The following is a 19,070-nucleotide window of genomic DNA, read 5'->3' as shown; positions in this document are numbered from 1 at the left end:
CTGGAAATGCAGTGTTTTTCAATGTATGGGAGCACCTAGGCCTACTTTTTCTCTTTTGGTACTGTGAATTTCTCTTAAATTATTCAGAGCTAGAGTGCAACATTTTCACTTCTATTTTTAAAATACTTTCTTAAATATGAATGAATTTTGAGTGGAAGACTGTAAGATTTCATTTAAGATCATAGTCAGACAGACATTTGTTAAAAGGAAAGGCAACATCCAAAGAGCTGGGCGGTTTTCTATCAGCTCAACCCTCTCTGATCCAAAGTCCCCATGTCAGATTGCCCTTAATCTGATCACTATCCGCAGTCTGACTTCTTGACACAGTAATCTAGAAAAGTCGCATGTAAAAAATAAAACACGGTCTGGAAGTGTAGACCTGCTGTGAGAGCTATTTCTATAGTCAAGAAAGTGACAGAAATGACAGATAGAGGTGTTGAACTAAAGAGTGTACTGGAGTGTTTGCCTCATCCTTCATTTTGATCCAGTGTCAGGTCTGTTCAGCTTGACTACCAAACTCTATTGTACCGGTAATACCGTTCGTATGATTGATTATGAAGAAGGGATTTAGTGCACACGGTATGAGTCACTTTGAGGATGGCACCGTGGACATAAAGCACAAAGAAGCCTTTCAGTGTCAGAAGGTGCCTCTATTACACGAGTAAACCATATGTATATGTCTATTCTCTTGAGAAAAACACATCATGTATCTCAGCACACATAACAGACGTGTTCACTGTCAACTCGTTTAATAGATTGTTTAAACCTTTCATTTGGTTGCAATTAGTCATTTTATGTTTTCATAGTGATTTGGTGACTCGTGCTACAGAAAAGTTAGCAATTATAAACAGCATTATTTAACATTAATGAAGGTGTCCCACTTTCAGGAGATAATTCAAGTCTTACTATTGAAGAGAAAGCCCTGGAAAATCCCGGAAAGATGCTCAGGAAACAGCACACTGTGGACAGTGAGAATGAAAAGGATTGGAGAAATAGGCCAAGTGATCCATTTACACGGCAGCTTGAGCTTTTTGTGCCACTCAACATGACCCTCTGCCTCAGTCTTCTCTCAGCACCATTACTCAGTTCAGTCTCTCTCTCACTCAATGTCCAGGCAGCATGCCTTTCCTCTTCGGGCTGACGTACCCAGCGAGAGCTGCTGCATGGTGACAGCGTCTACTCAAGCTTGAAATCTGAGCCCATTATGTCAACAGATGTTACAGACAGAGAGGAGAGCAAGCGTGAGAGAAGAAAGATTTAAAAAGAGGGGAAAGAGGGAGGTTACATGTATAAAAAGGTGATATTTGAAGTTTATAAAAAAGGAAAAATAAATTTAAGAGCACTACTTTCAAAAATCAATGAACAAAATAAATGCCCAAATATTAACAAATGCAGAAAATGTGAAATTAATTTCAAAAGGTATTCTTCTGGAACTGCAAAGGTTTTGTAAAATAAAAATAAAATAAAAACAAACATGTTCTGTGGTGTGAAGATTGAACAGAGGTTTCCTTTGTAATTACAAACAAGACAAGATCTGGGTGTAACTGTGTTTTACTGACATCAACGGGCACTTCTCAAAACTCAAACAACACATGCCAGGAGCACTTCATGAATCAAACAAAGACTAATTGTGCCTGAAATAACATTACATTTTGAATCGGCAAACAAAACAAAAATCATGTGTAAAAGGAGGAACTGTTTAAAAAAGCCTGACAGTATTTCCAAGAACATACATCACTCACACTTATTTCAACAATTTCTGAAATGATAGATTTTTGATCATATGATAATTATATAGGCTGAATAGTTTAATGGAGGACAAATAGAAATAATACAGCCAACTCTATATTTGATTACACTCTTCTTGCCAGAACATCTTGGGGCATTTCCGTTGTCAAAGTACAAAAGTGTTTGAGTTAAGGAGCAGAAAGCAGCCTGACAGAGGAAATACTCTTGGTCAAACAAACAGACGCATGTTGTCCACAAAGCAGCACAGCACATACGACGAAACAGTTAATCTATTGAACTAACTTTTGCTTGAAACTGTGGGAAAAAAGCGCTAAAATGTTGTTTGCTCAACAACATGTTTGAACAGAGAGCAAACAAGGGCATTTTAATTGGACCCTGGCACAAGTTTGTATAGGCTAAAGCTCGTGTCTTGTTTTAAATACTGACAACAGTAAATAGTCATGGCATGTGGCAGGTGGGTTATCTTACACTGACTGTTGGCCCCTGTTAGAAGTGCAACTATGCTTCAGTCTTTCAGTCTGTGTGCCCCCAAAAAATGCTGCCAGACAGCAAGTACATCGGCTTTACTTGACGGTTTCCTTTCTTCTCAACAAATGACTCGCACTTTACACAGGTTTTTCCCTTTAAATGCTTTCTCTCGCTGTCTATATCTCTATTATGACAGCTCCTTCAGCAGCAGCTCATAGGTGGCATTAATGATCCCCCAGGAGAGCAGTGAACGGTGGTAGTTGAGAGTGGCCCCTCTGAAGAGCATGGCAACACTGCCGCCCCTTTCTCTCCACACTGTTAGCAGCACCTGCCTGCAAGGCTGGAAGGCTCCACCCACCTGAGACTGGGCCCGGGACTTGACCACATTTAAGGGATAGAACATAATGCCAAGGGCTGCCCCCAACAACCCTCCACATACAAAATCACTTGCCATGTGACCTGCCCGGCTATCGACTTCTGGGAGCTGCTCCTTGATGGGCCCACGGAGCCCGAAGAAGAGCACATTGCTGGGGCCGTTACGAATAAGTATAGGCACCAGGCCACGGTAGCACTCTCTGACACCATGCTCAGTCACTAGTGTCCGGAAGGTGTGGACTGTGTTTTTGAAGCGCCCGTGGTGACGATGGTCTTGTAAAATAGTCTGCACACGCTCAAACGGCGTCAGGACGGCCTCTGCGGTTCCTGCCAACGCTGCAGCAAAGCTCCGGGTTGCCAGCTCCGGTATACCGCTGCCAGCGGCCCGGTCTAGTAAGACTCTAGAGAAGTCCTCGTACAGGCCAAACATGATGGCCACTGTAGTGCTCTTCTGGAGCAGCGGGGGCAGCAGACCCCGATACAGATTCCTCAGCCCATCCCTCTGCAGCTGCTGCACCGCCTCAGTGGCCAACACACCGTGTAACTGTTGGCGGAACAGCACCTTCTGGATGGGGAAAGTCACCACGATGTTGGTAAAAGCTGCAACCGAGCCGCAAAAATAGTGTTTCCCTTGGGTGCCCAGCCTGGCACCCAGAGCTCGAGCGGACAGCAGGGAGTAGCTTCCTTTTGTCAGGGCGGGCGCAGGCTGAGGGGTCCTGGACGACTCCGAGTCCATGGTGCTGACAGCCATGGGAGGCTCAGAGCTCCACAGCCTGGTCCTCCATCTTCACATCAGCAACACACTCTTCTGTAAAATATACACCCTGTGAAAGAGGACAAATATCAGATATTCATATTAATATAAAATAAGCTCCTGATTATTATTCATTTGATAGTGTGACAGTTAAGGGGTCCCCATACACATGAAAATGGGGAGATTGCATGCACTCACACAATATATTTCCTTCCATATTTTATTATCATATGGCCAAAATCACTGGAAAATTACACCAAAAAAAATTGAATATTGTCTCATATATAAGACAACTGTTATAATATGATCTAAATATATTCAATTGAATATAGACAGCGATAGATTAAATATCAAATAAACACACAACTGCAATCTCGTAAATATGAAAATAGCTCCATTTAGATATCTTCCAACAACATGTATAGTGATACAATATATTTGTGAAGATTCTCTCTCTAATATGATGTATACTGTTGGGTTGTACATTAAATGGCCTGTACAAGCTACATGTTGCCTCAAAACTGTTTAACACCTTCAGCCATCTGCTTTCCACTTCTAAAGCCATGTAGTTGCCCTACCTGGTAACTGATAAGAGTAATAACACGTTTACAATAGTTAGGGATTGATAAGCTTTGAAGGACGACAGTATAGAACAACTATAGGCAGAAGAAACACTAGGTTTAACATACATTACAAAGCACCATAAAACTTTAACATTTAAAGTATTTAAGAGGCTAGTGGCACAACCTGCCATATGCAATAGAAACAACAAATCTTCTCAAATGAAAGCAACCTCCTATCTACATTTAAAATTAAAGTATAAATACATTCAGTGCTTAAAGCAAGTTGTGTGGGAGTTGTCTAATTAAAGACCAAGGAGGATATAGCAGTGGCAAAAGCTTTGAGGTCATGAGAGGTCATAGCATGTTAACCAAAATATCTCTCCAGAAATCCTTACACACATTTGCAGTTAGTATGACAAACCTGTCAAATGGATACTGACCTGTGAGAGCCAGTTATGTAAAGTAAGAGTCCCCAGGTTTAAAGTATGAGACATTTGTTCAAAACATGGAAGCTTTGATGTGTCATTTCAGAGTTGACACAACAGCACACCAGCAACCACAAGAAGGTGTTTCCCCACTAACCAGTAAATTATACATATAATATGATAAGTATAATTTCTACAGCCAACACTATTCATTCAGAGTTTATATCATTTCGGATAGTGGAGTTATGTTATGTTTCTGAGATTATATGTTCCTGTGTCACGTTTGAAAGGCAACAAGCAAATATTAGTCAACACATTTTAAAATGTAAAAGTCAACCAGGTTATAATATTAATTTACATAATCTGTTGTTTTTGCATTACTGCATTTTACGCCATCTCCCTGTTTTTGATACTTCCTGTATATTAGCTTGCCGTGACATGCCTGTTTTCCTAGCATGTGGAGCTGATAATATAGACTATATAGATAGACATACCTCACACATACATTAAAGCCTAATATCATCAAATGTTTAAATTACAGTAAGGGTACGAAACAATATTAGTTACTGTTAAAATCCACAAATCAAAGGGCTAGCATGCTTAGCTCAAAAGCTAACTCCCACACCCTAGGCTGCTCAGCCAACATGGCTAATAGACTGTTAGCTTGACGGTGTTAATGACAGGGCCTACCTGGCTGTGTAGGGAATACACGATCACATTTGGGATTAAGTTAGAAAGATGACACGACAAAAGAGTCAGATATAAAGGCTGTATGCTAACACAAAAATATATGTCAGCCTAGCATGCTAAGTCACTAGCATTACAGAGTCAACACGGACAAACGCTAGGTGTTGATGATTGGTTGGGGACTTTTCTGACAGCGACTGGGTAGAAACAAGCATTTCTAGTTTTGATCGGGCTCATAAATAAGTATTTACCTGGAGGGCAGTTTTCTGCAGGGTAATTGGGTCACTCACAACAGCTGTAGGTCGTGTCTGTTTTGGGCTGCAGCACCAGGTGACCGCGAAGACGCGCATGCGCAGTTATACAGATCTGCAGTTATCTGCACTTGTAAAAAGAAAATAACATATTCAATTAAACAACATTTATTTAGGCATATATTACTCCTCTATGAGTTTCCAACACCTTACCCCCTTTTTTTCCCTAGTAACCCTTCAAAAATATTTTCCTTTCTAGCTACTCTCAGCCAATGATGATGTGTTCAATACATGTTCAGTATTTTCACCTAAATAACAATGCGAATCCGGAAACAAATTATTGAAACGAAGGTAAACCATGAGGTAAACGGGTAGCTTAGTTTAAAATATGTTTCTTTCTCAAAACTGTAAACATAAAAGTGAATACAATTGTTTTTGTTCATCTGTTTCGCTCTTTACATCTTTAAGTGGCCAAATGATCTTTGGAGCGAGAGGGAACTCTCGGAAGTGATTTCAAAACAAAATCCCTCGTCTGGTAAAAAAAAACCTTAATCTCTCGCTCTCCCCCTCAGAGACATACTGTATTGATAAAACTAGTATTATAGAGGGCGGGATGACAGCTTTCCCAATTCGGTAAAGTTAGAAAGATAATGACGGATTCAAACTCGATGGATCAATAATTAACCCTTTATTTATCATTAAGCGTCTTTTAGCAGACGAGGGCCTTTGTTTTGAAATTACTTCCGAGAGTCCCGCCCCGCCCCTCTCTCCAAAGACCCCTGTGGCCCCGAAGTAAAGAGAAAAACCAAAAAAAGTCGCTTTTCTGTTTACTGGTTTAAGAAAGAACAACAAATAAGAGGAAGATACACGGATTGGGTGGACTTGAAGAATGAGCAGTCGACAGTGTTGTTTGAAATAAGGTTTCAAACGGTTCAAACGGTCAGAATTGACTCGCGTCGTTTTTTGTCGTAAAGCAGGATGTAGTGACAATTTTACGACTGTGTCGGGACGTCATTATTGTAACGTTAAGAGATCTTCTGGTAAATAAAGGATTAGGTTTGCCTGGTACATTTCAAAACGGCCTATAATTGCTCTCTTTTCTCTTCATATTCATGGTTGTTACATTTCTATGAGATACTTGCATAACATTAGCACGATCTGGTAAACAGTTGGAGCAAAGATGACAGCTGCAAGTCAGCTAGCTTCGTGTTGCTAACTATATCATATAGCTGTATTTAGACAGTTCTGTTTAGCGTAACGTTGGCTAACTGTTATATACTGCAACTTAAATATATCCACCGAGACGTGTCCGTATGTAGGACAACCGCATACATTAGCTAGTTCAGTGTGTCGCCTTCGGTATAAAAAAGTAGCTGCATGTAAAAATGTCAGCTCAAAAAGACTGCGAGTTTTTGGTGAAGAGAGCCCGGGATCTGGTCTCTGATGATCCCTGTGCGGCCAAAGCCTGGCTCATTACTGCCAGGACCCTGTACCCTGCAGATTTCAACATACAGGTAACATTAGGCTGCTTATTGTCTAACCACTGCATGCATTTCCTACGTGTTTGGATCCTCTGTTGTGTTTCCAATGTTAAATTGTGTCTGACATGTTTTCACAGTATGAAATGTACATCATCGAGCGCAATGCAGAGAGGACAGCCTCTGCAGGGAGACTACTCTATGACATGTGAGTTTCAGTGTACTAGCTCTGTACAAGTGTTCATGTCTAATGTCCTTGGCTGAGTCTGAGCTAACAGTTACACATTCCCCCCCCAATCTTTAGGTTTATAAACTTCCCAGATCAGCCCATTGTTTGGAGAGAAATCAGTGTCATCACAGCTGCACTGCGCAGTGACTCCCAGGACAAACATGCCCTGTTTCTACGAGGTGAGAGACGTTTGATTCACTGTCATTGATGGTTTTGGAAATCTGGACTATCTTTTGACACGTGTATGTATATTTGTCTTCCCCAGGGCTTTTTGAGACGCTGCCTGGCCGTGTGCAGTGTGAGATGCTACTGAAAGCCACAGAGCAGTGTTTCAACACTTTGGAGAAGGCAGAGATGCTGCTCCTTCTTCTTAAGCGCTTTCCAGAGTCTGTGGTCCAGCACGGGGTATGTAATAAACGCATACCTTCTGTGTCTTGACAGTTTAACACTAAAACAGTCGGTGCTAAGTACATTCTGCTGTGATTTTAGGTCAGTTTAGGAGAAACCTTGTTAGAGGCGGAGGCATCAGAGAATGTGGAGACTCCCGTCAACTGCTTCAGGAAACTTTTTGGTGATTGAAACACTCACACTAAAACATGCTTTTGATCCAAATCAATATTCTGTACATGCAATAACTTCCTTTCAAATGTGTTGTTATTACTACAGTGTGTGATGTCCTTCCTTTGATTATGAACAACATGGACATGCGGTTGCCAGCCAGCTTGATGCAGAAGTACATGCTAAAAGCAGCTGAATTTTACATCGGCTACGTGACCCGTGGACCCGCAGCTGATGTACAGATACAAGGTGAAGCTGCAAGTGGTTGATGTTGCTCTTTCCTTTTCCTTATCTCAGTGTGACACATCAAAGATTTCTTGTCCTCTATATTGTTTCTCTCGACTGCCGGCCTGACGTTTTTTTCTGCTCCTTGTGTTCTTTGTTTCAGGCTCTCAAGATGGTGGGTCTCTGAAGTCCCCCACTGTGTCCCGTGGCTCCCAGCGTTATGTGATAGACGGCCTGTCCGAAAAGTCGTCAGTGGTGGCAGAACCTTGGGAGAGGCTGTTGGATATTGTCGCTGTCGTTGGAGCACGCTGCGAGTGGCAGGGAGACAAGGGACAGAGGTAGTGTATCTGTCTGCATGTCAATCAGCCATTACTGTGTTTCATGGTTGATTTGTATTCAGGTTGCTCTTTTGATAAACAACAAGTTATTTCATTTCATTTCATTTTTATTTGTCCCGCTCACGGTACGCAAAACTCACTGTACAATAATTGCCAACATGACTGTACAACACACCATTGAGCGGAAAGGAGCAGGGAGAAGAAACAAATCTTATATGACCTGCCCCTTTCCAAAAAAACATAGATGGTCTTCATAATACATTTTCTTTTCTTTTTTCACAGCCAAACATAACAGTGTCTTAGTATAATAAGAGAAACACAAACAAATACTTATTTCCCACTTGACGGTTAACGGAAAGAAACAAAACAACAACAAAAAACAATGTTATTAGTTACACCTAGCTTAAATGAATGCATTCTTTAACACCAGCTCTGCAATACATCTCACATTCACGGCCATAATATTCTGTTATTCAAAGTATTTTAGATCATTTAGATTTGTGGCCATTTTGAAGGCTGTGGTTTGAGCCTGGTGATGCTTTTCAGTTTGACTTTATACTGAGAGGTGTTTCTAATATTAAGTCTACTGTAACTGATCTAAATGGATGTATTGCTGTCATCATGTAAGAAATGGAGACGCCCACAGTTGTCAGAATAGATCTGAATAAAATGTAGTAACAAATCATTGCATATGTTTTGAACACACTAAAAAAAGAGTCAATTACACAGACCTTGATGCACACAAATGGTCTTATTTTAGAGAAGTGTTGATTCATGGTCATTTTGAAGGCTGTGGTATTTCACTGTGTTATACTGAGAGCTGTTTATTATATTTACTCTACCAGTACTCATATAAATGGATGTATTGCTGTCATATAAGAGATGGTGCTGATGTACACAAATGGTTTTAATTATTATTTGTTTGTGTACATTTATTCTAGGAGTTATGTGGACATGCTGCTGAGAGTGAAGGAGCTGTGTCGCTACCTGCCCAGTCTGGAAGGAGACACGAGGTCCCGGTGCTGCAGTCAAGTGGTGATCTGTGCTGCTCTCGTCCTCTTCCGCAGCGCCTTCATCTATCTCTCCTCTGTTCAGCCTGCACTGTTCCAGGGTCAGCCTCTCTCTTTGTTGATTTATTCCACTCTCTCAGGAAATGCATCACTATTGTCTTATCAATGAAAGTTCTTAGGATCAAAAATGATGGGTCTATCTCTGGCAGGTGTGAATGCGCTGAGCTCGGGGCCGTGGATCCTTGTAGAGGATTTCAGCTCGGTGTATAACGATCTGGAGACAGAAAGAGGAGCAGGCAAACATGCACATAAGAAACGCAAATTGGCAGATGGGAGAGAGAAGACGATGGTGAGTACAGATCAGAAATAATGTAATCGTTTCAAGACCAGAAATACTGTTAATGTGACGTCGTGTGTGACTATAGTGTGGCTGTTGTTCCTGCCTTTTTTTACTAGTTAATGTTGGACCATGTCTGTGTTTGTTTTTCATTTCAGAGCTCAGATGATGAGGAGGGGTTGGGAAAAGGTCGCGGTCGACACATTCTGGTAAACAAGACTGAGATGCCCAGCTGGTCAGAGACTCTTGAGAGTTTCCGCACAGCGAGGGAGAGCTGGGACCTTCTCCACTCTCACGACGGCCTGGAAACTGGTAAACACCTCCTCTGTTCATATGTGTTGTTGTTTCACCCACACACACGATCAGTTCAGTTCGATCAGTTGGACACAATATCTTGAATTAAAAAAAACACACAATTACTGCAGATGAAAACGTTTTGCTTGTTTATTTGATCGACCTGCACCATATGGTGTCAATAACCCGGATGGTTACATGATCAAACATAACAGTTACACAAATTCAAAAGGAGAACATTTCATAAACAAAGTCTTGATTTTTTGTTTTTGTGACCAGAGTTCAAGAAGATCTGTGCCTCTTGGAAAACAGACAGCTGGCTGTGGTTCAGAATATTCCTCACCGACACGATCATATACCAGGCAAGAAACGGTTATGATGTATTTGCTTTCTGTTTGTGACATCACCCTTCCTGCCCTTTTGTCTGTTGTTTATATACCGTTTTTTACATTAAACTATTTTTTCATTTATTACATTTAACTTTATTTATTTGTGATACATATTTGGAGGAGCAGCAATAAACAGTATCTATCAATACTTACTGTATACCTTATTATATACAATATTTTGAAGAATGAGGCAAAAAGAGGTTCTAAAACATACTGTAACACAACCGATAACGGCCAGTGACTTAAAACAGTATGTGGGTTTCTTAACTGGGAGATATGTCTAAATATTAAAATGATAGCTTTTCATGTGTCTCTATGAATCGTCGTGACCCTATGATGATCATATCTGTGTGTGTGTCTCCAGGGACAGTACCGTAAAGCCCTCTCCAGTCTGCACCAGATGGCCGCAGTGCAGCAGCCTCAGCCGGGGCAGCAGAGCCCTTCAGGGCAGGGCAGTCTGGAGCACCACAGGGCTCTGATTCAGCAGGCGTCCTGCCACTACGCACTGGGAGAGTACAGGGTACACACACACACAAACAATTATAATATTGTATTGAGAAGTCTTTGTTGTACCTTTTGTATCATATGAAATGCATTTACAGTATGTTGTATATTATTTTATTTTTTATATATTCTTAACATATGTTTAGAGCTATACAAAAAACATAATGCTTTAATAATCTTAACACATATTGGCCTGCAGGTGGCGTTATACTAAAGGTCAATTGAAGAGGCTCACAGTTGCAGCAGAGCAGAGTTCAACTGTTAGATAGTTTGAGATACACATGCATATATACTTTCCCATTCTGACTAACTGATATGGGATCATTTTGCCCCAAGGCTTCTACATTTGTCTCACATGACTTTTAGATTTTAAACCTGCAAAGCTTCATTTTCAGCTGAATATGCTCAACAATAATAATTTTAAAAAACGATTTTGCCCTAGCAAAAAGTTACATAACACAAAAACATGTCATTACAACTGGATTTTGAGGACATATGACCTAATAAATGTAGGCAATTTATGCATTATTTAACATTAAACCCCTGCCGTGTTTAGACATGTGATGCATGTACTGTACTGTATGTGTGAACCAGCTGGCCTGTGAGAAGCTGCTTGATGTCGTTTGCGGGCTGACGCCCCCGACCCAAGAACCCACAAAGAGCCCAGAGGACTGGAGTCGAGGCAAAACCAAAACAAGAAAAGGTAAATACCTCTTGCTTTTAGTGGAGCATGTCTCAGTTAGTGATTTTAACGTTTAAACGGCTTTTTGACCCTTTGTAATAAGCAAAGAAAAGGTGCTATTGTGTCTGCCTGTATGTTGTGACATAATGTAACTTAATATTAATACTATAAGGAAGTTATCATCGCTGCAACTTACATATTAATTTGACAAAACAGACTGTTACAAATGTCACTTGATACTGAACTCACAGGAATAACAATATTTGTCATTCGATACAGAAATATGTTGCTATGATACATCAGAACATTGTGAGTGACTTATTTTTGCAATGTCTAGGTAATGACCTGAGATTGCTTCCCTGCACCGGCAAGGCTGTGTTACCTTTCTGTTTCCAGCTGATGTTTGCCTGCTTTAAGGTATGTATTAAATAATTAAAATAATTAATTAAATGTATTTTGGTCCCTATTGTTTTTGATTTAACTGGGACTGTTTGTGGCAATGTATTTCTAGACTATTAAGGCATTAAATCTTGTGCAACCCCTTTTCTCTTGTTTTTTATTTTGTGTATTTAGCTGCGTACCTTCACAGACAGTCGTGACGACCTGTCGCTCGGCCATGTGGTGGTGCTCCTGCAGCACGACTGGCCACAGGGAGAGATGCTGTTTTTAAAGGCAGTGGATAAGATCTGTCAGCAAGGCAGTTTCCAGTATGAGAATTTCTTCAACTACGTCACCAGTATCCTTTTTACTTGTAACTGCTCACCCAAGCCTCAGCCTGATATGAATGGATTTGCTTAAGAAGACCAATTACTTTGTTTTTGTTCCATTGTCTTGGATTGTAATTTCCATGAGCTCATGATTTCTGTCAGACATTGACATGCTGGAGGAGTTTGCTTACCTGCGTACTCCAGAAGGGGGGAGGATCCAACTCGAGCTGCTGCCCAATCAGGGAATGCTGATCAAGTAAGCGCTTCTCTTTTTTAAACGTGTCAGTTTGCATCATGACTCTGCACACTCCCGTTCTGTTGCTGTTTAAAAGTGATATTGATTAATAATCTTGGTAGACGTCGCCTGTGGGGAAAAATGTGCTTTGAACTGCAAATGCTTTAAATGGAGTGGACATTAGAAAGAGAATGGGTTTATGATTTGAATAACCTTCTATTTAACACCTTCATTCATTGCTGTAGAAGTTAAGACTCTTGAATGCACCCTCACTGACTAAGAGTTGTTGAATGTTGCTGTCCCTTAGGAACCCTAGTCCCGCCTTGGGGGTGGAGTTAAATACCCTCCTGCTACAAGGGGTGCAGACGATGGAAAGGTACCCCAGGCCCCATCCCCCCCCCACACCAGTCACCCTTCCTTCATTCCCAACTTCAAGGCTTGTCATCCCACAGTTTTGATTTGGGCCTGTCATTTTACATCAAGAGTTTGATTTCCTGTCCGCGTTTCTTTTATTTGAGCCATTGCTCGTCTTTCTGTGGTCATCGTTGTTGTTGTTGTTTTTGTTGTTATTTGAGGATGATGTTGGTCTTGTTGTGAAATCAATTTAGTTTTTTTACCTTTTCATAACACTTGATCTCATTTCATTTGTGAACCTGTTTTATATGTTGTTTCTTTATGATGATGAATTTGTTTGTCTGTATGATGTTTGTATGACGGCATAAATCTCGGCCTCAAATCATCTCATAATAGTACATCTCTTGACTCTATGTATGTTTGTGATTATTGTTTTACCCTTTTTTCTGCAGACACCACACAGTGACTCGTGGAATCACCAAAGGAGTGAAGGAGGATTTCCGTCTGGCTATGGAGAGGCAGGTGTCGCGATGTGGAGAAAACCTGTTCAGTGTGCTTCATCGTTTCTGCATCAATGAGAAAATCATGATCATTCAGTCTCTTCCTTGAAACCTCGCCTGTGACTTTTCTCACCTTCTCATACTTTTGATCCCAGGACCAGTGTTAATGCAGCTGGACTGATTTTCTGTCCCTCTTGTCATCATCGTCCATCACAGAACTGAATAAGGTCTCCTTGCCTTAAAAATGGATCTCTCTTTTCAGAGAGTTGGAGATAATGCTGATTTTCTGAATTGACACCGCTCATGCAGATTTAGTAAGACTGTAGTTTTCTTTTCAACATGTGCTCAACCACATTCAAAATGTATTAAATCCTATTGTAACATTTTTTGGGAGTTGAAATTGACAAAAGAATGAAGTTCATTTTTGATATTCTTGTGTAAAGTTTATTGTTTTTTTGTTACATACTTGCAGTGTTAGTTTATATAAACGTTTTCATTAAATGTCCACTAAAGCAGTTGCCTTATGATTTAATCAATGCAAGCTTACAAGAGGTTAGTTTATCTTGAATCTATTGTACAAGGTTAAAAATGAGAACCTTTGGAAAATAATGCTAATGCAGAAAAGAAAGAAGAATAGGAAATATACACACTCCAGAGTGCCCACATTTGTTTTTATCTTACTATGTTCCCTTTATTCAAATGTCCCATCTGTCCCATTTGAACTTCCTCTTACCACTTCCTTTTACTCTTCCTCATGAGTCACTGATGCATTTGGCAGGTCTGCCTGTAGGGCAGCTCTGAGATTAGCCCAGAACAGCCTGTGCTTGGCCCTCTCCTGGGGCCACTCCAGGTATGTGTGCCGGTTCATCATGGACTTCAGCTGGTTGTACTTGGATGGTATCAGGTATTGAGGTAGAGGCTCCAGCAGCACCAGCACAACGCTATCCGGTCCCCAAGCAAGGCGTTGGTGGCTGGCAAAGTACAGCTCATAGTGGCACCACTCACTTTTGACGAAGTTAGCAGAGAGCACAAACACGGAGCGTCGGCTTTTCTCCAAACATGTGATGATGTTCTCAATAATTGTCTTTCCGGGTACAAAGGATTTTTCATGATGGCAGATCTGGAGACCACCTGCTGGGCCTTCAAGGTTGGGGAGAAGGGAGTTCTGAACCCAGTCTGAGTCATGCTGGCTGTAAGACACAAAAGCATGAAACTCAACACCCAACAGATCTTCAGGGCGAACCTGACGCATTCTGGCACGATGTTTGGCTCTGGTCCACTGCCAGATCATACCCATATACCAGGGAACATCCAAATGATGGCACATGGTCACAATTGCAATCATCACAATAACTGCTGGGCCCAAGATGGCTGCAGCTAGAAGGCCCACATTACAGGAGACTTCTGGGATTGAGATGTCTTTCAAGGAGAAGTCTCTAACGGCCTCTGGGTAGGTGCAGTAATAGTCTTTAGGCCAGCTCAACAATTGAATTCCTGTGTGACTTCTCCTTTTAGACTTGATGCCAAGACTTATGAAACTTCTCAGTGCGCAGGTGCAGGTGAAGGGGTTGTAACTGACGTCCAGGGTTTTCAGTTCGGGGCAGCTTTCCAGCTTGTTCACAGATGGTGCATGGAGGGAATTAGACTTGAGCAGAAGCTCACTCAGTAGGGGGAATCCCGTGCATACTGGCAGGTCCCGCAGCCTATTTGAATTTAGATTCAGAGATGAAAGGTTTCCCAATTTCAAGATGGATGATGGTATCACAGAAACCTGGTTGTTTTGAAGGTCCAGGTTCTCTGTTGCTTTTGGTAGACATTTAAAAACGGAACCTGTCAGACCATTGGAAGACAGAGTCATATTTGTGATGTTGGGTGGCCAGAAGCATTCTAGGAGGCCGTCATAAACCAAAGAGTTGATGCTGAGGTCCAGATGTCGCAAGGACTTCATATATTGCACACGTTTGCTGAGCATCTGAAGGCTCCTGAGATTGTTTCCAACCAGATTCAACTTCCTCACGTTATCCAGTTTCTCACATTCAAGAATTTCTTCACCCTCCACTCTGGAGAAGATGGAGTCGGATAGAGCACAATTGGAGAAGTCCAACTGGAGGATAGGACTGTGCGACTTTGGGCACGTCATGTGTATCATTGGCATCTCAACCATTGCTAAACTCTCCACCGGTATGTTGATAAAGAAGTTGTACACAGCCTCCTGAGAAAAGAAGAAGTCTTTCACCACTGCCTTTCTGGCTGTAAAAGACTTCATCTTTGACGTCTGGGTTACATTTGTCTCTTGAAAAGGCATATTGTACATTGTCACATCAGAGATCCTCAGGTGGGTAATAGATGTACGCAGAAGGATATTCACACAGTCAGTTAAGTCTTTCCAGCTGATATATATGTTGGTGAGATACAGGTGAGATGTGAGGGTTTCTACTCTCTCTATCAGCTGCTCACTCAGGTCTTTGTAGCCACTTCTCAAATTCATCAACTCCACTTCAGCGAAGAGTGAAAGAGTATCAGCAACCAGATCATGGTCTAATATTCGAGAACCAGTGAGGGCTATCTGAAGCCTTTGAGCCTGAACATCGATCAGACTGCCTGCTGTATAATTCCAGGTTTTATTCTCCAGGGATAGAGTGAGTGTACGCAGTTTCACTTTAGCAATATTCTTGAAATCACCCAAACTGATGTTTTGGGCTCCAAGTGCCAATGTCTCCAGTTTTACCAATGAACTGAACTCACTCCCAAGGGTCATTGTAAGAAACGTGTTGAAGGCCAGATTGAGTACCAGAAGATTCTCTGTGTGGAGCAGGTACCGCTGGCCCGACAGGTTCCTCAGCCCGTTGTGTGACAGGTCCAGATCCTTCAGGAGCGGCGTGTCGAGGAACGTCTCTTCATCGATGTCCTTCAAACTATTCCAGGAAATGTTGAGGAATCTGAGGAGAGGGGTGTTTTTGAAGTCTCCTTTGTGAAGTAGCTGTATGTGGTTGCATGAGAGGTCTATAGACTCAGCTTTCCATGGCAGGTCTCTTGGGACGGAGGAGAGGTTTTTGGATGAGAGGTCTACCCTGCTGTCAGGGAATGAAGAACTCCCCTGGAGTCCCATCAACATGGCTGCCGCCCAGAGAGCAGCAGTCACAGGTGTCATTGTTGGTCTGGATGAAAGAAAAGGTAAACATGTAAGTAGGACACTTTGTTGACAATTTATTAGGTACACCTGTCTAATAAAACAGTTCTGCAATACAAATGATGACGGTGATATTGTTGTTGAAACAGCTCAAGAAAAAGTTGATTAATCTTCATATTCCTTTTGAAGAAATGTGTTTGTAGTGTTATATGTATTGCAATATACAAAATGATTTATTGTATTCTGCCTATCATGAATGGGGTGAACTAAATAATAGGAACAAATAGTAAAGGAATAAATGCACTCTAAGACTTAACGAGCTGCGCAATACACACTAATGTTAAAATCTGAAAAAGGCCTCTTTACCAAGCTCCAAACTAAGTTAAATATCTCAAAAAGTTTTATAGCTGAAGGTCTTGTGACCATTTTAAAGTTGGAATGAAGTCTCTAGCTGAAAGTATGTGGAAGGAGTAGCATTTGGCGCACAGTGTTAAAAGAGGATTTGAAGGTCCCTCCCATTGACTTCTATGTTAAAAAAATAGTTAAAAAAGCTGAATATTTCAAAAAGTATAAAATATTTTGAAAAAGTTTAAAGTTTCCCATCATGTGCTGAAAAGTTATTGAGAGCCAAAGTATTGGTTGAATTAATAATAATAATAATAATAATAATAATAATAATAATAATAATAACAATAAGAAGAAGATTAACGATTTGAAGAACTATAGTGTGAATGCTGTGGCACAGCATTCACACTAATAAAGTTGAGTTGAGTAAAACGCATTGAATTAGAAAGTGGAAGGTTTCAGGGTAGTTTTATCTTCATGGCACCACCATTGAACGTAAATATCTTTATAAATCAGTCAATATAAAGCTAGTAAGGTGCCAGACCTATCTTCACCGGCCTGTCAGCACTGGATTAAAGTCTGGCTGCCCGTATTATCATTCTGATTGGGGGGGTGGATGATCTTGCTTGTTTGTATTTCAGTATACCAAACACAATTGTCTTGAGCCTCTCTAAGCAGAGGACTGTGACCTTGCAAAACGGTAACACGCAGATTAAATTAATGTGGAAGGTCATGGAAATACCTTGGGAAATAAGTGGCCAATAGCAGGCCTCTTCCCACAGTCTATATCCTGTGATTCAGACTAGTAAATTGCTAATTGCTATGAAATATGTATAATGATGCTTCCTTAATGTTGTCCTTCAAAATGTTTGAATACAGCACTAAAACCTAAGAGAAGTGACATTCGGGTATGGGATGAAATTTCACATCCTGTATTCTTAGAAGTTCCCTTTGTGCAAGAAATCTCCTGAGGATGTGTGGCAGAATGGTCACCATTGCAGCTGATAAAAGCACCACAGGGAACATGTGGATCATAAGAGATGAATCTATCCTTTTAAAAATAAAACACAAATACAATTTTGTGGGTGGGGGGCGCCAGTGAAATACCATGACACAGTATAAGATTGAGGAGTTGTAAATGATATGACCTAGTCAATTACTTTTGAATTACAAATATACTAAAACATGTAAAGCATTTAAACAGGAATTTAGCATAACATGAGTATCCACTTTATACATTTCTCAGCATGCAGTGATCATTTACAGTGTTTGCACATTCACTAACAAGGACCATGCAACAACAAATGTCAGTTACACATTTAATTATGGGAAATATTGGATGTCAGGCAGTGATGAATGTAAGTGGAAGGGTTGACGAAGGGTGAGGGGTGACATCTGTCAAGCTGTTATGGAGGTCGTTCTTAAGTCAAGGCAATGGGAGACTCATGTTGGGGGTTCCGTCTCAGGCGTGTTTCTGCTCAACCTAAAAAAGAACCACCAGACAACACCTAGGATTAGACTAAAGTATGCATCAGATTGAATAGAAATAGATAAGTGGAGACATGAAAAGAGAAGATGTACGGAAGTAGAGATATGGTAATGAAAGGGATGACTGGATGAAGGGATTTAGGGAGGAAAGGATGAGGAGTTGTATAGATCTAGGGAGGCAGATAAAAGAGGTAGAAGGGCTGTAGCGAGGGAGGGATGAATGTGATGTAGGGTCGAAGGGATGAGGGGATAAATGGATGAAGGGTCAATGGGATATAAAGAGGAAGGGATGACAGCATGTAGGGGGAAGGTCTAAATAGGGAGGGATGAAAGGATGTAGGGATAAATAGTTGAACGGATGAAAGGCTAAATGGATGCAGGGTCAATGGGATATAAGGAGGAAGGGGTTAGAGCAGGGGTTTTCAAAGTGTGGGAGGGTGAGCCTCCCCTCCCATATTATTATTTTGTTGTTGTTGTCGCTATAATGCAGGGGTATTATTATCCAGTGGAATGCCCTTACCTAATGGTAAGTGGTTAATTCTTTTTGGCTGGGCAGTGTAGTTTTACACACCGTCTTATTTGACTTTCTCAGGACTTAATGGTGTTTTTGGGGGCAGAGCCCCACAAAGAAAAAAATATATTTACACACGTAAGGTCATCATCCTAACAGTTTTGTATGGTCATCGAGTCACCCGTGAGCAGAGCATCAAGTTGGCATGCCTATTACAGCTGAATGCGGCGATTACCATCTTGTTCAGCAAAACGCCTCACAAACTTATTAAGATCTAAAGCTTTAGTGCGTTTTGATTCAATGCTGAGTGCAGCCAAACTTGACAGTCTCTTCTCTGTCATTGTAGACCGCAAATACCTCATTCCTTCCGACTAATTGGGTCTGAATGCTTCTCGTTTTGCGCCGTCCCCCCGTTCAAATGAAATCGCCGCCAATCATATTTCCAAGCTTGCGCCAGGGCCGGGGGAGGGGTTACAAGACTCGC

The 19,070-nt window shown here is 41.2% G+C and overlaps 3 protein-coding genes across 4 annotated transcripts in view; 1 reads left to right on the top strand and 2 right to left on the bottom strand.

Moving 5' to 3' along the window:
- Nucleotides 1-732: 732 nt before the first annotated feature.
- Nucleotides 733-5,421, bottom strand: slc25a51b (solute carrier family 25 member 51b). The gene is made up of 2 exons (XM_010778441.1): nucleotides 5,273-5,421; nucleotides 733-3,416 (listed from the first exon to the last, which is right to left on the bottom strand). Exon 2 carries the CDS (start codon nucleotides 3,341-3,343, stop codon nucleotides 2,405-2,407), a length of 939 nt encoding a protein of 312 aa, XP_010776743.1. The 5' UTR covers nucleotides 3,344-3,416; nucleotides 5,273-5,421; the 3' UTR covers nucleotides 733-2,404.
- Nucleotides 5,422-6,058: 637 nt separating this feature from the next.
- On the top strand, nucleotides 6,059-13,627 carry ints10 (integrator complex subunit 10). Of its 2 annotated transcripts, XM_010778437.1 has the most exons (18): nucleotides 6,059-6,786; nucleotides 6,891-6,958; nucleotides 7,055-7,158; nucleotides 7,245-7,384; nucleotides 7,469-7,550; nucleotides 7,646-7,786; nucleotides 7,926-8,100; nucleotides 9,042-9,211; nucleotides 9,320-9,459; nucleotides 9,606-9,759; nucleotides 10,021-10,103; nucleotides 10,495-10,650; nucleotides 11,229-11,337; nucleotides 11,654-11,733; nucleotides 11,890-12,052; nucleotides 12,186-12,279; nucleotides 12,566-12,634; nucleotides 13,065-13,627. In XM_010778437.1, the coding sequence occupies exons 1-18, from the start codon at nucleotides 6,658-6,660 to the stop codon at nucleotides 13,219-13,221; spliced, it is 2,214 nt and encodes a 737-aa protein (XP_010776739.1). In that variant the 5' UTR covers nucleotides 6,059-6,657; the 3' UTR covers nucleotides 13,222-13,627. The 2 variants fall into 2 exon arrangements, with proteins under 2 accessions (XP_010776739.1, XP_010776740.1); XM_010778438.1 differs by lacking the exon at nucleotides 12,566-12,634 and having other exon boundaries at nucleotides 6,060-6,786.
- Nucleotides 13,534-19,070, bottom strand: part of tlr1 (toll-like receptor 1) — a 6,646-nt gene continuing 1,109 nt past the window's right edge. Inside the window, exon 2 of the mRNA XM_010778440.1 lies at nucleotides 13,534-16,270. Within this exon, the coding sequence (XP_010776742.1) occupies nucleotides 13,855-16,263 (2,409 nt within the window). The 5' untranslated portion in view covers nucleotides 16,264-16,270 and the 3' untranslated portion in view covers nucleotides 13,534-13,854. The remainder of the gene's footprint in view (nucleotides 16,271-19,070) is intronic.

Source organism: Notothenia coriiceps, unplaced genomic scaffold (genome assembly GCF_000735185.1).
Source record: "Notothenia coriiceps isolate Sejong01 unplaced genomic scaffold, NC01 NC01_scaffold00019001, whole genome shotgun sequence".
In the NCBI taxonomy this organism is placed as follows: Eukaryota; Metazoa; Chordata; class Actinopteri; order Perciformes; family Nototheniidae; genus Notothenia; species Notothenia coriiceps.
Note: the sequence above shows the minus strand (reverse complement) of the source record. Positions and strands in the feature narration are given on the sequence as shown.

Coding starts and splice junctions, on each gene's coding strand:
- slc25a51b (XM_010778441.1), bottom strand. CDS start 3,343: ATGGCTGTCAGCACCATGGACTCGGAGTCGTCCAGGACCCCTCAGCCT.
- ints10 (XM_010778437.1), top strand. CDS start 6,658: ATGTCAGCTCAAAAAGACTGCGAGTTTTTGGTGAAGAGAGCCCGGGAT. Junction 7,787..7,925: donor AGCTGATGTACAGATACAAG/GTGAAGCTGCAA, acceptor TCTTTGTTTCAG/GCTCTCAAGATGGTGGGTCT. Junction 9,212..9,319: donor TCAGCCTGCACTGTTCCAGG/GTCAGCCTCTCT, acceptor TATCTCTGGCAG/GTGTGAATGCGCTGAGCTCG.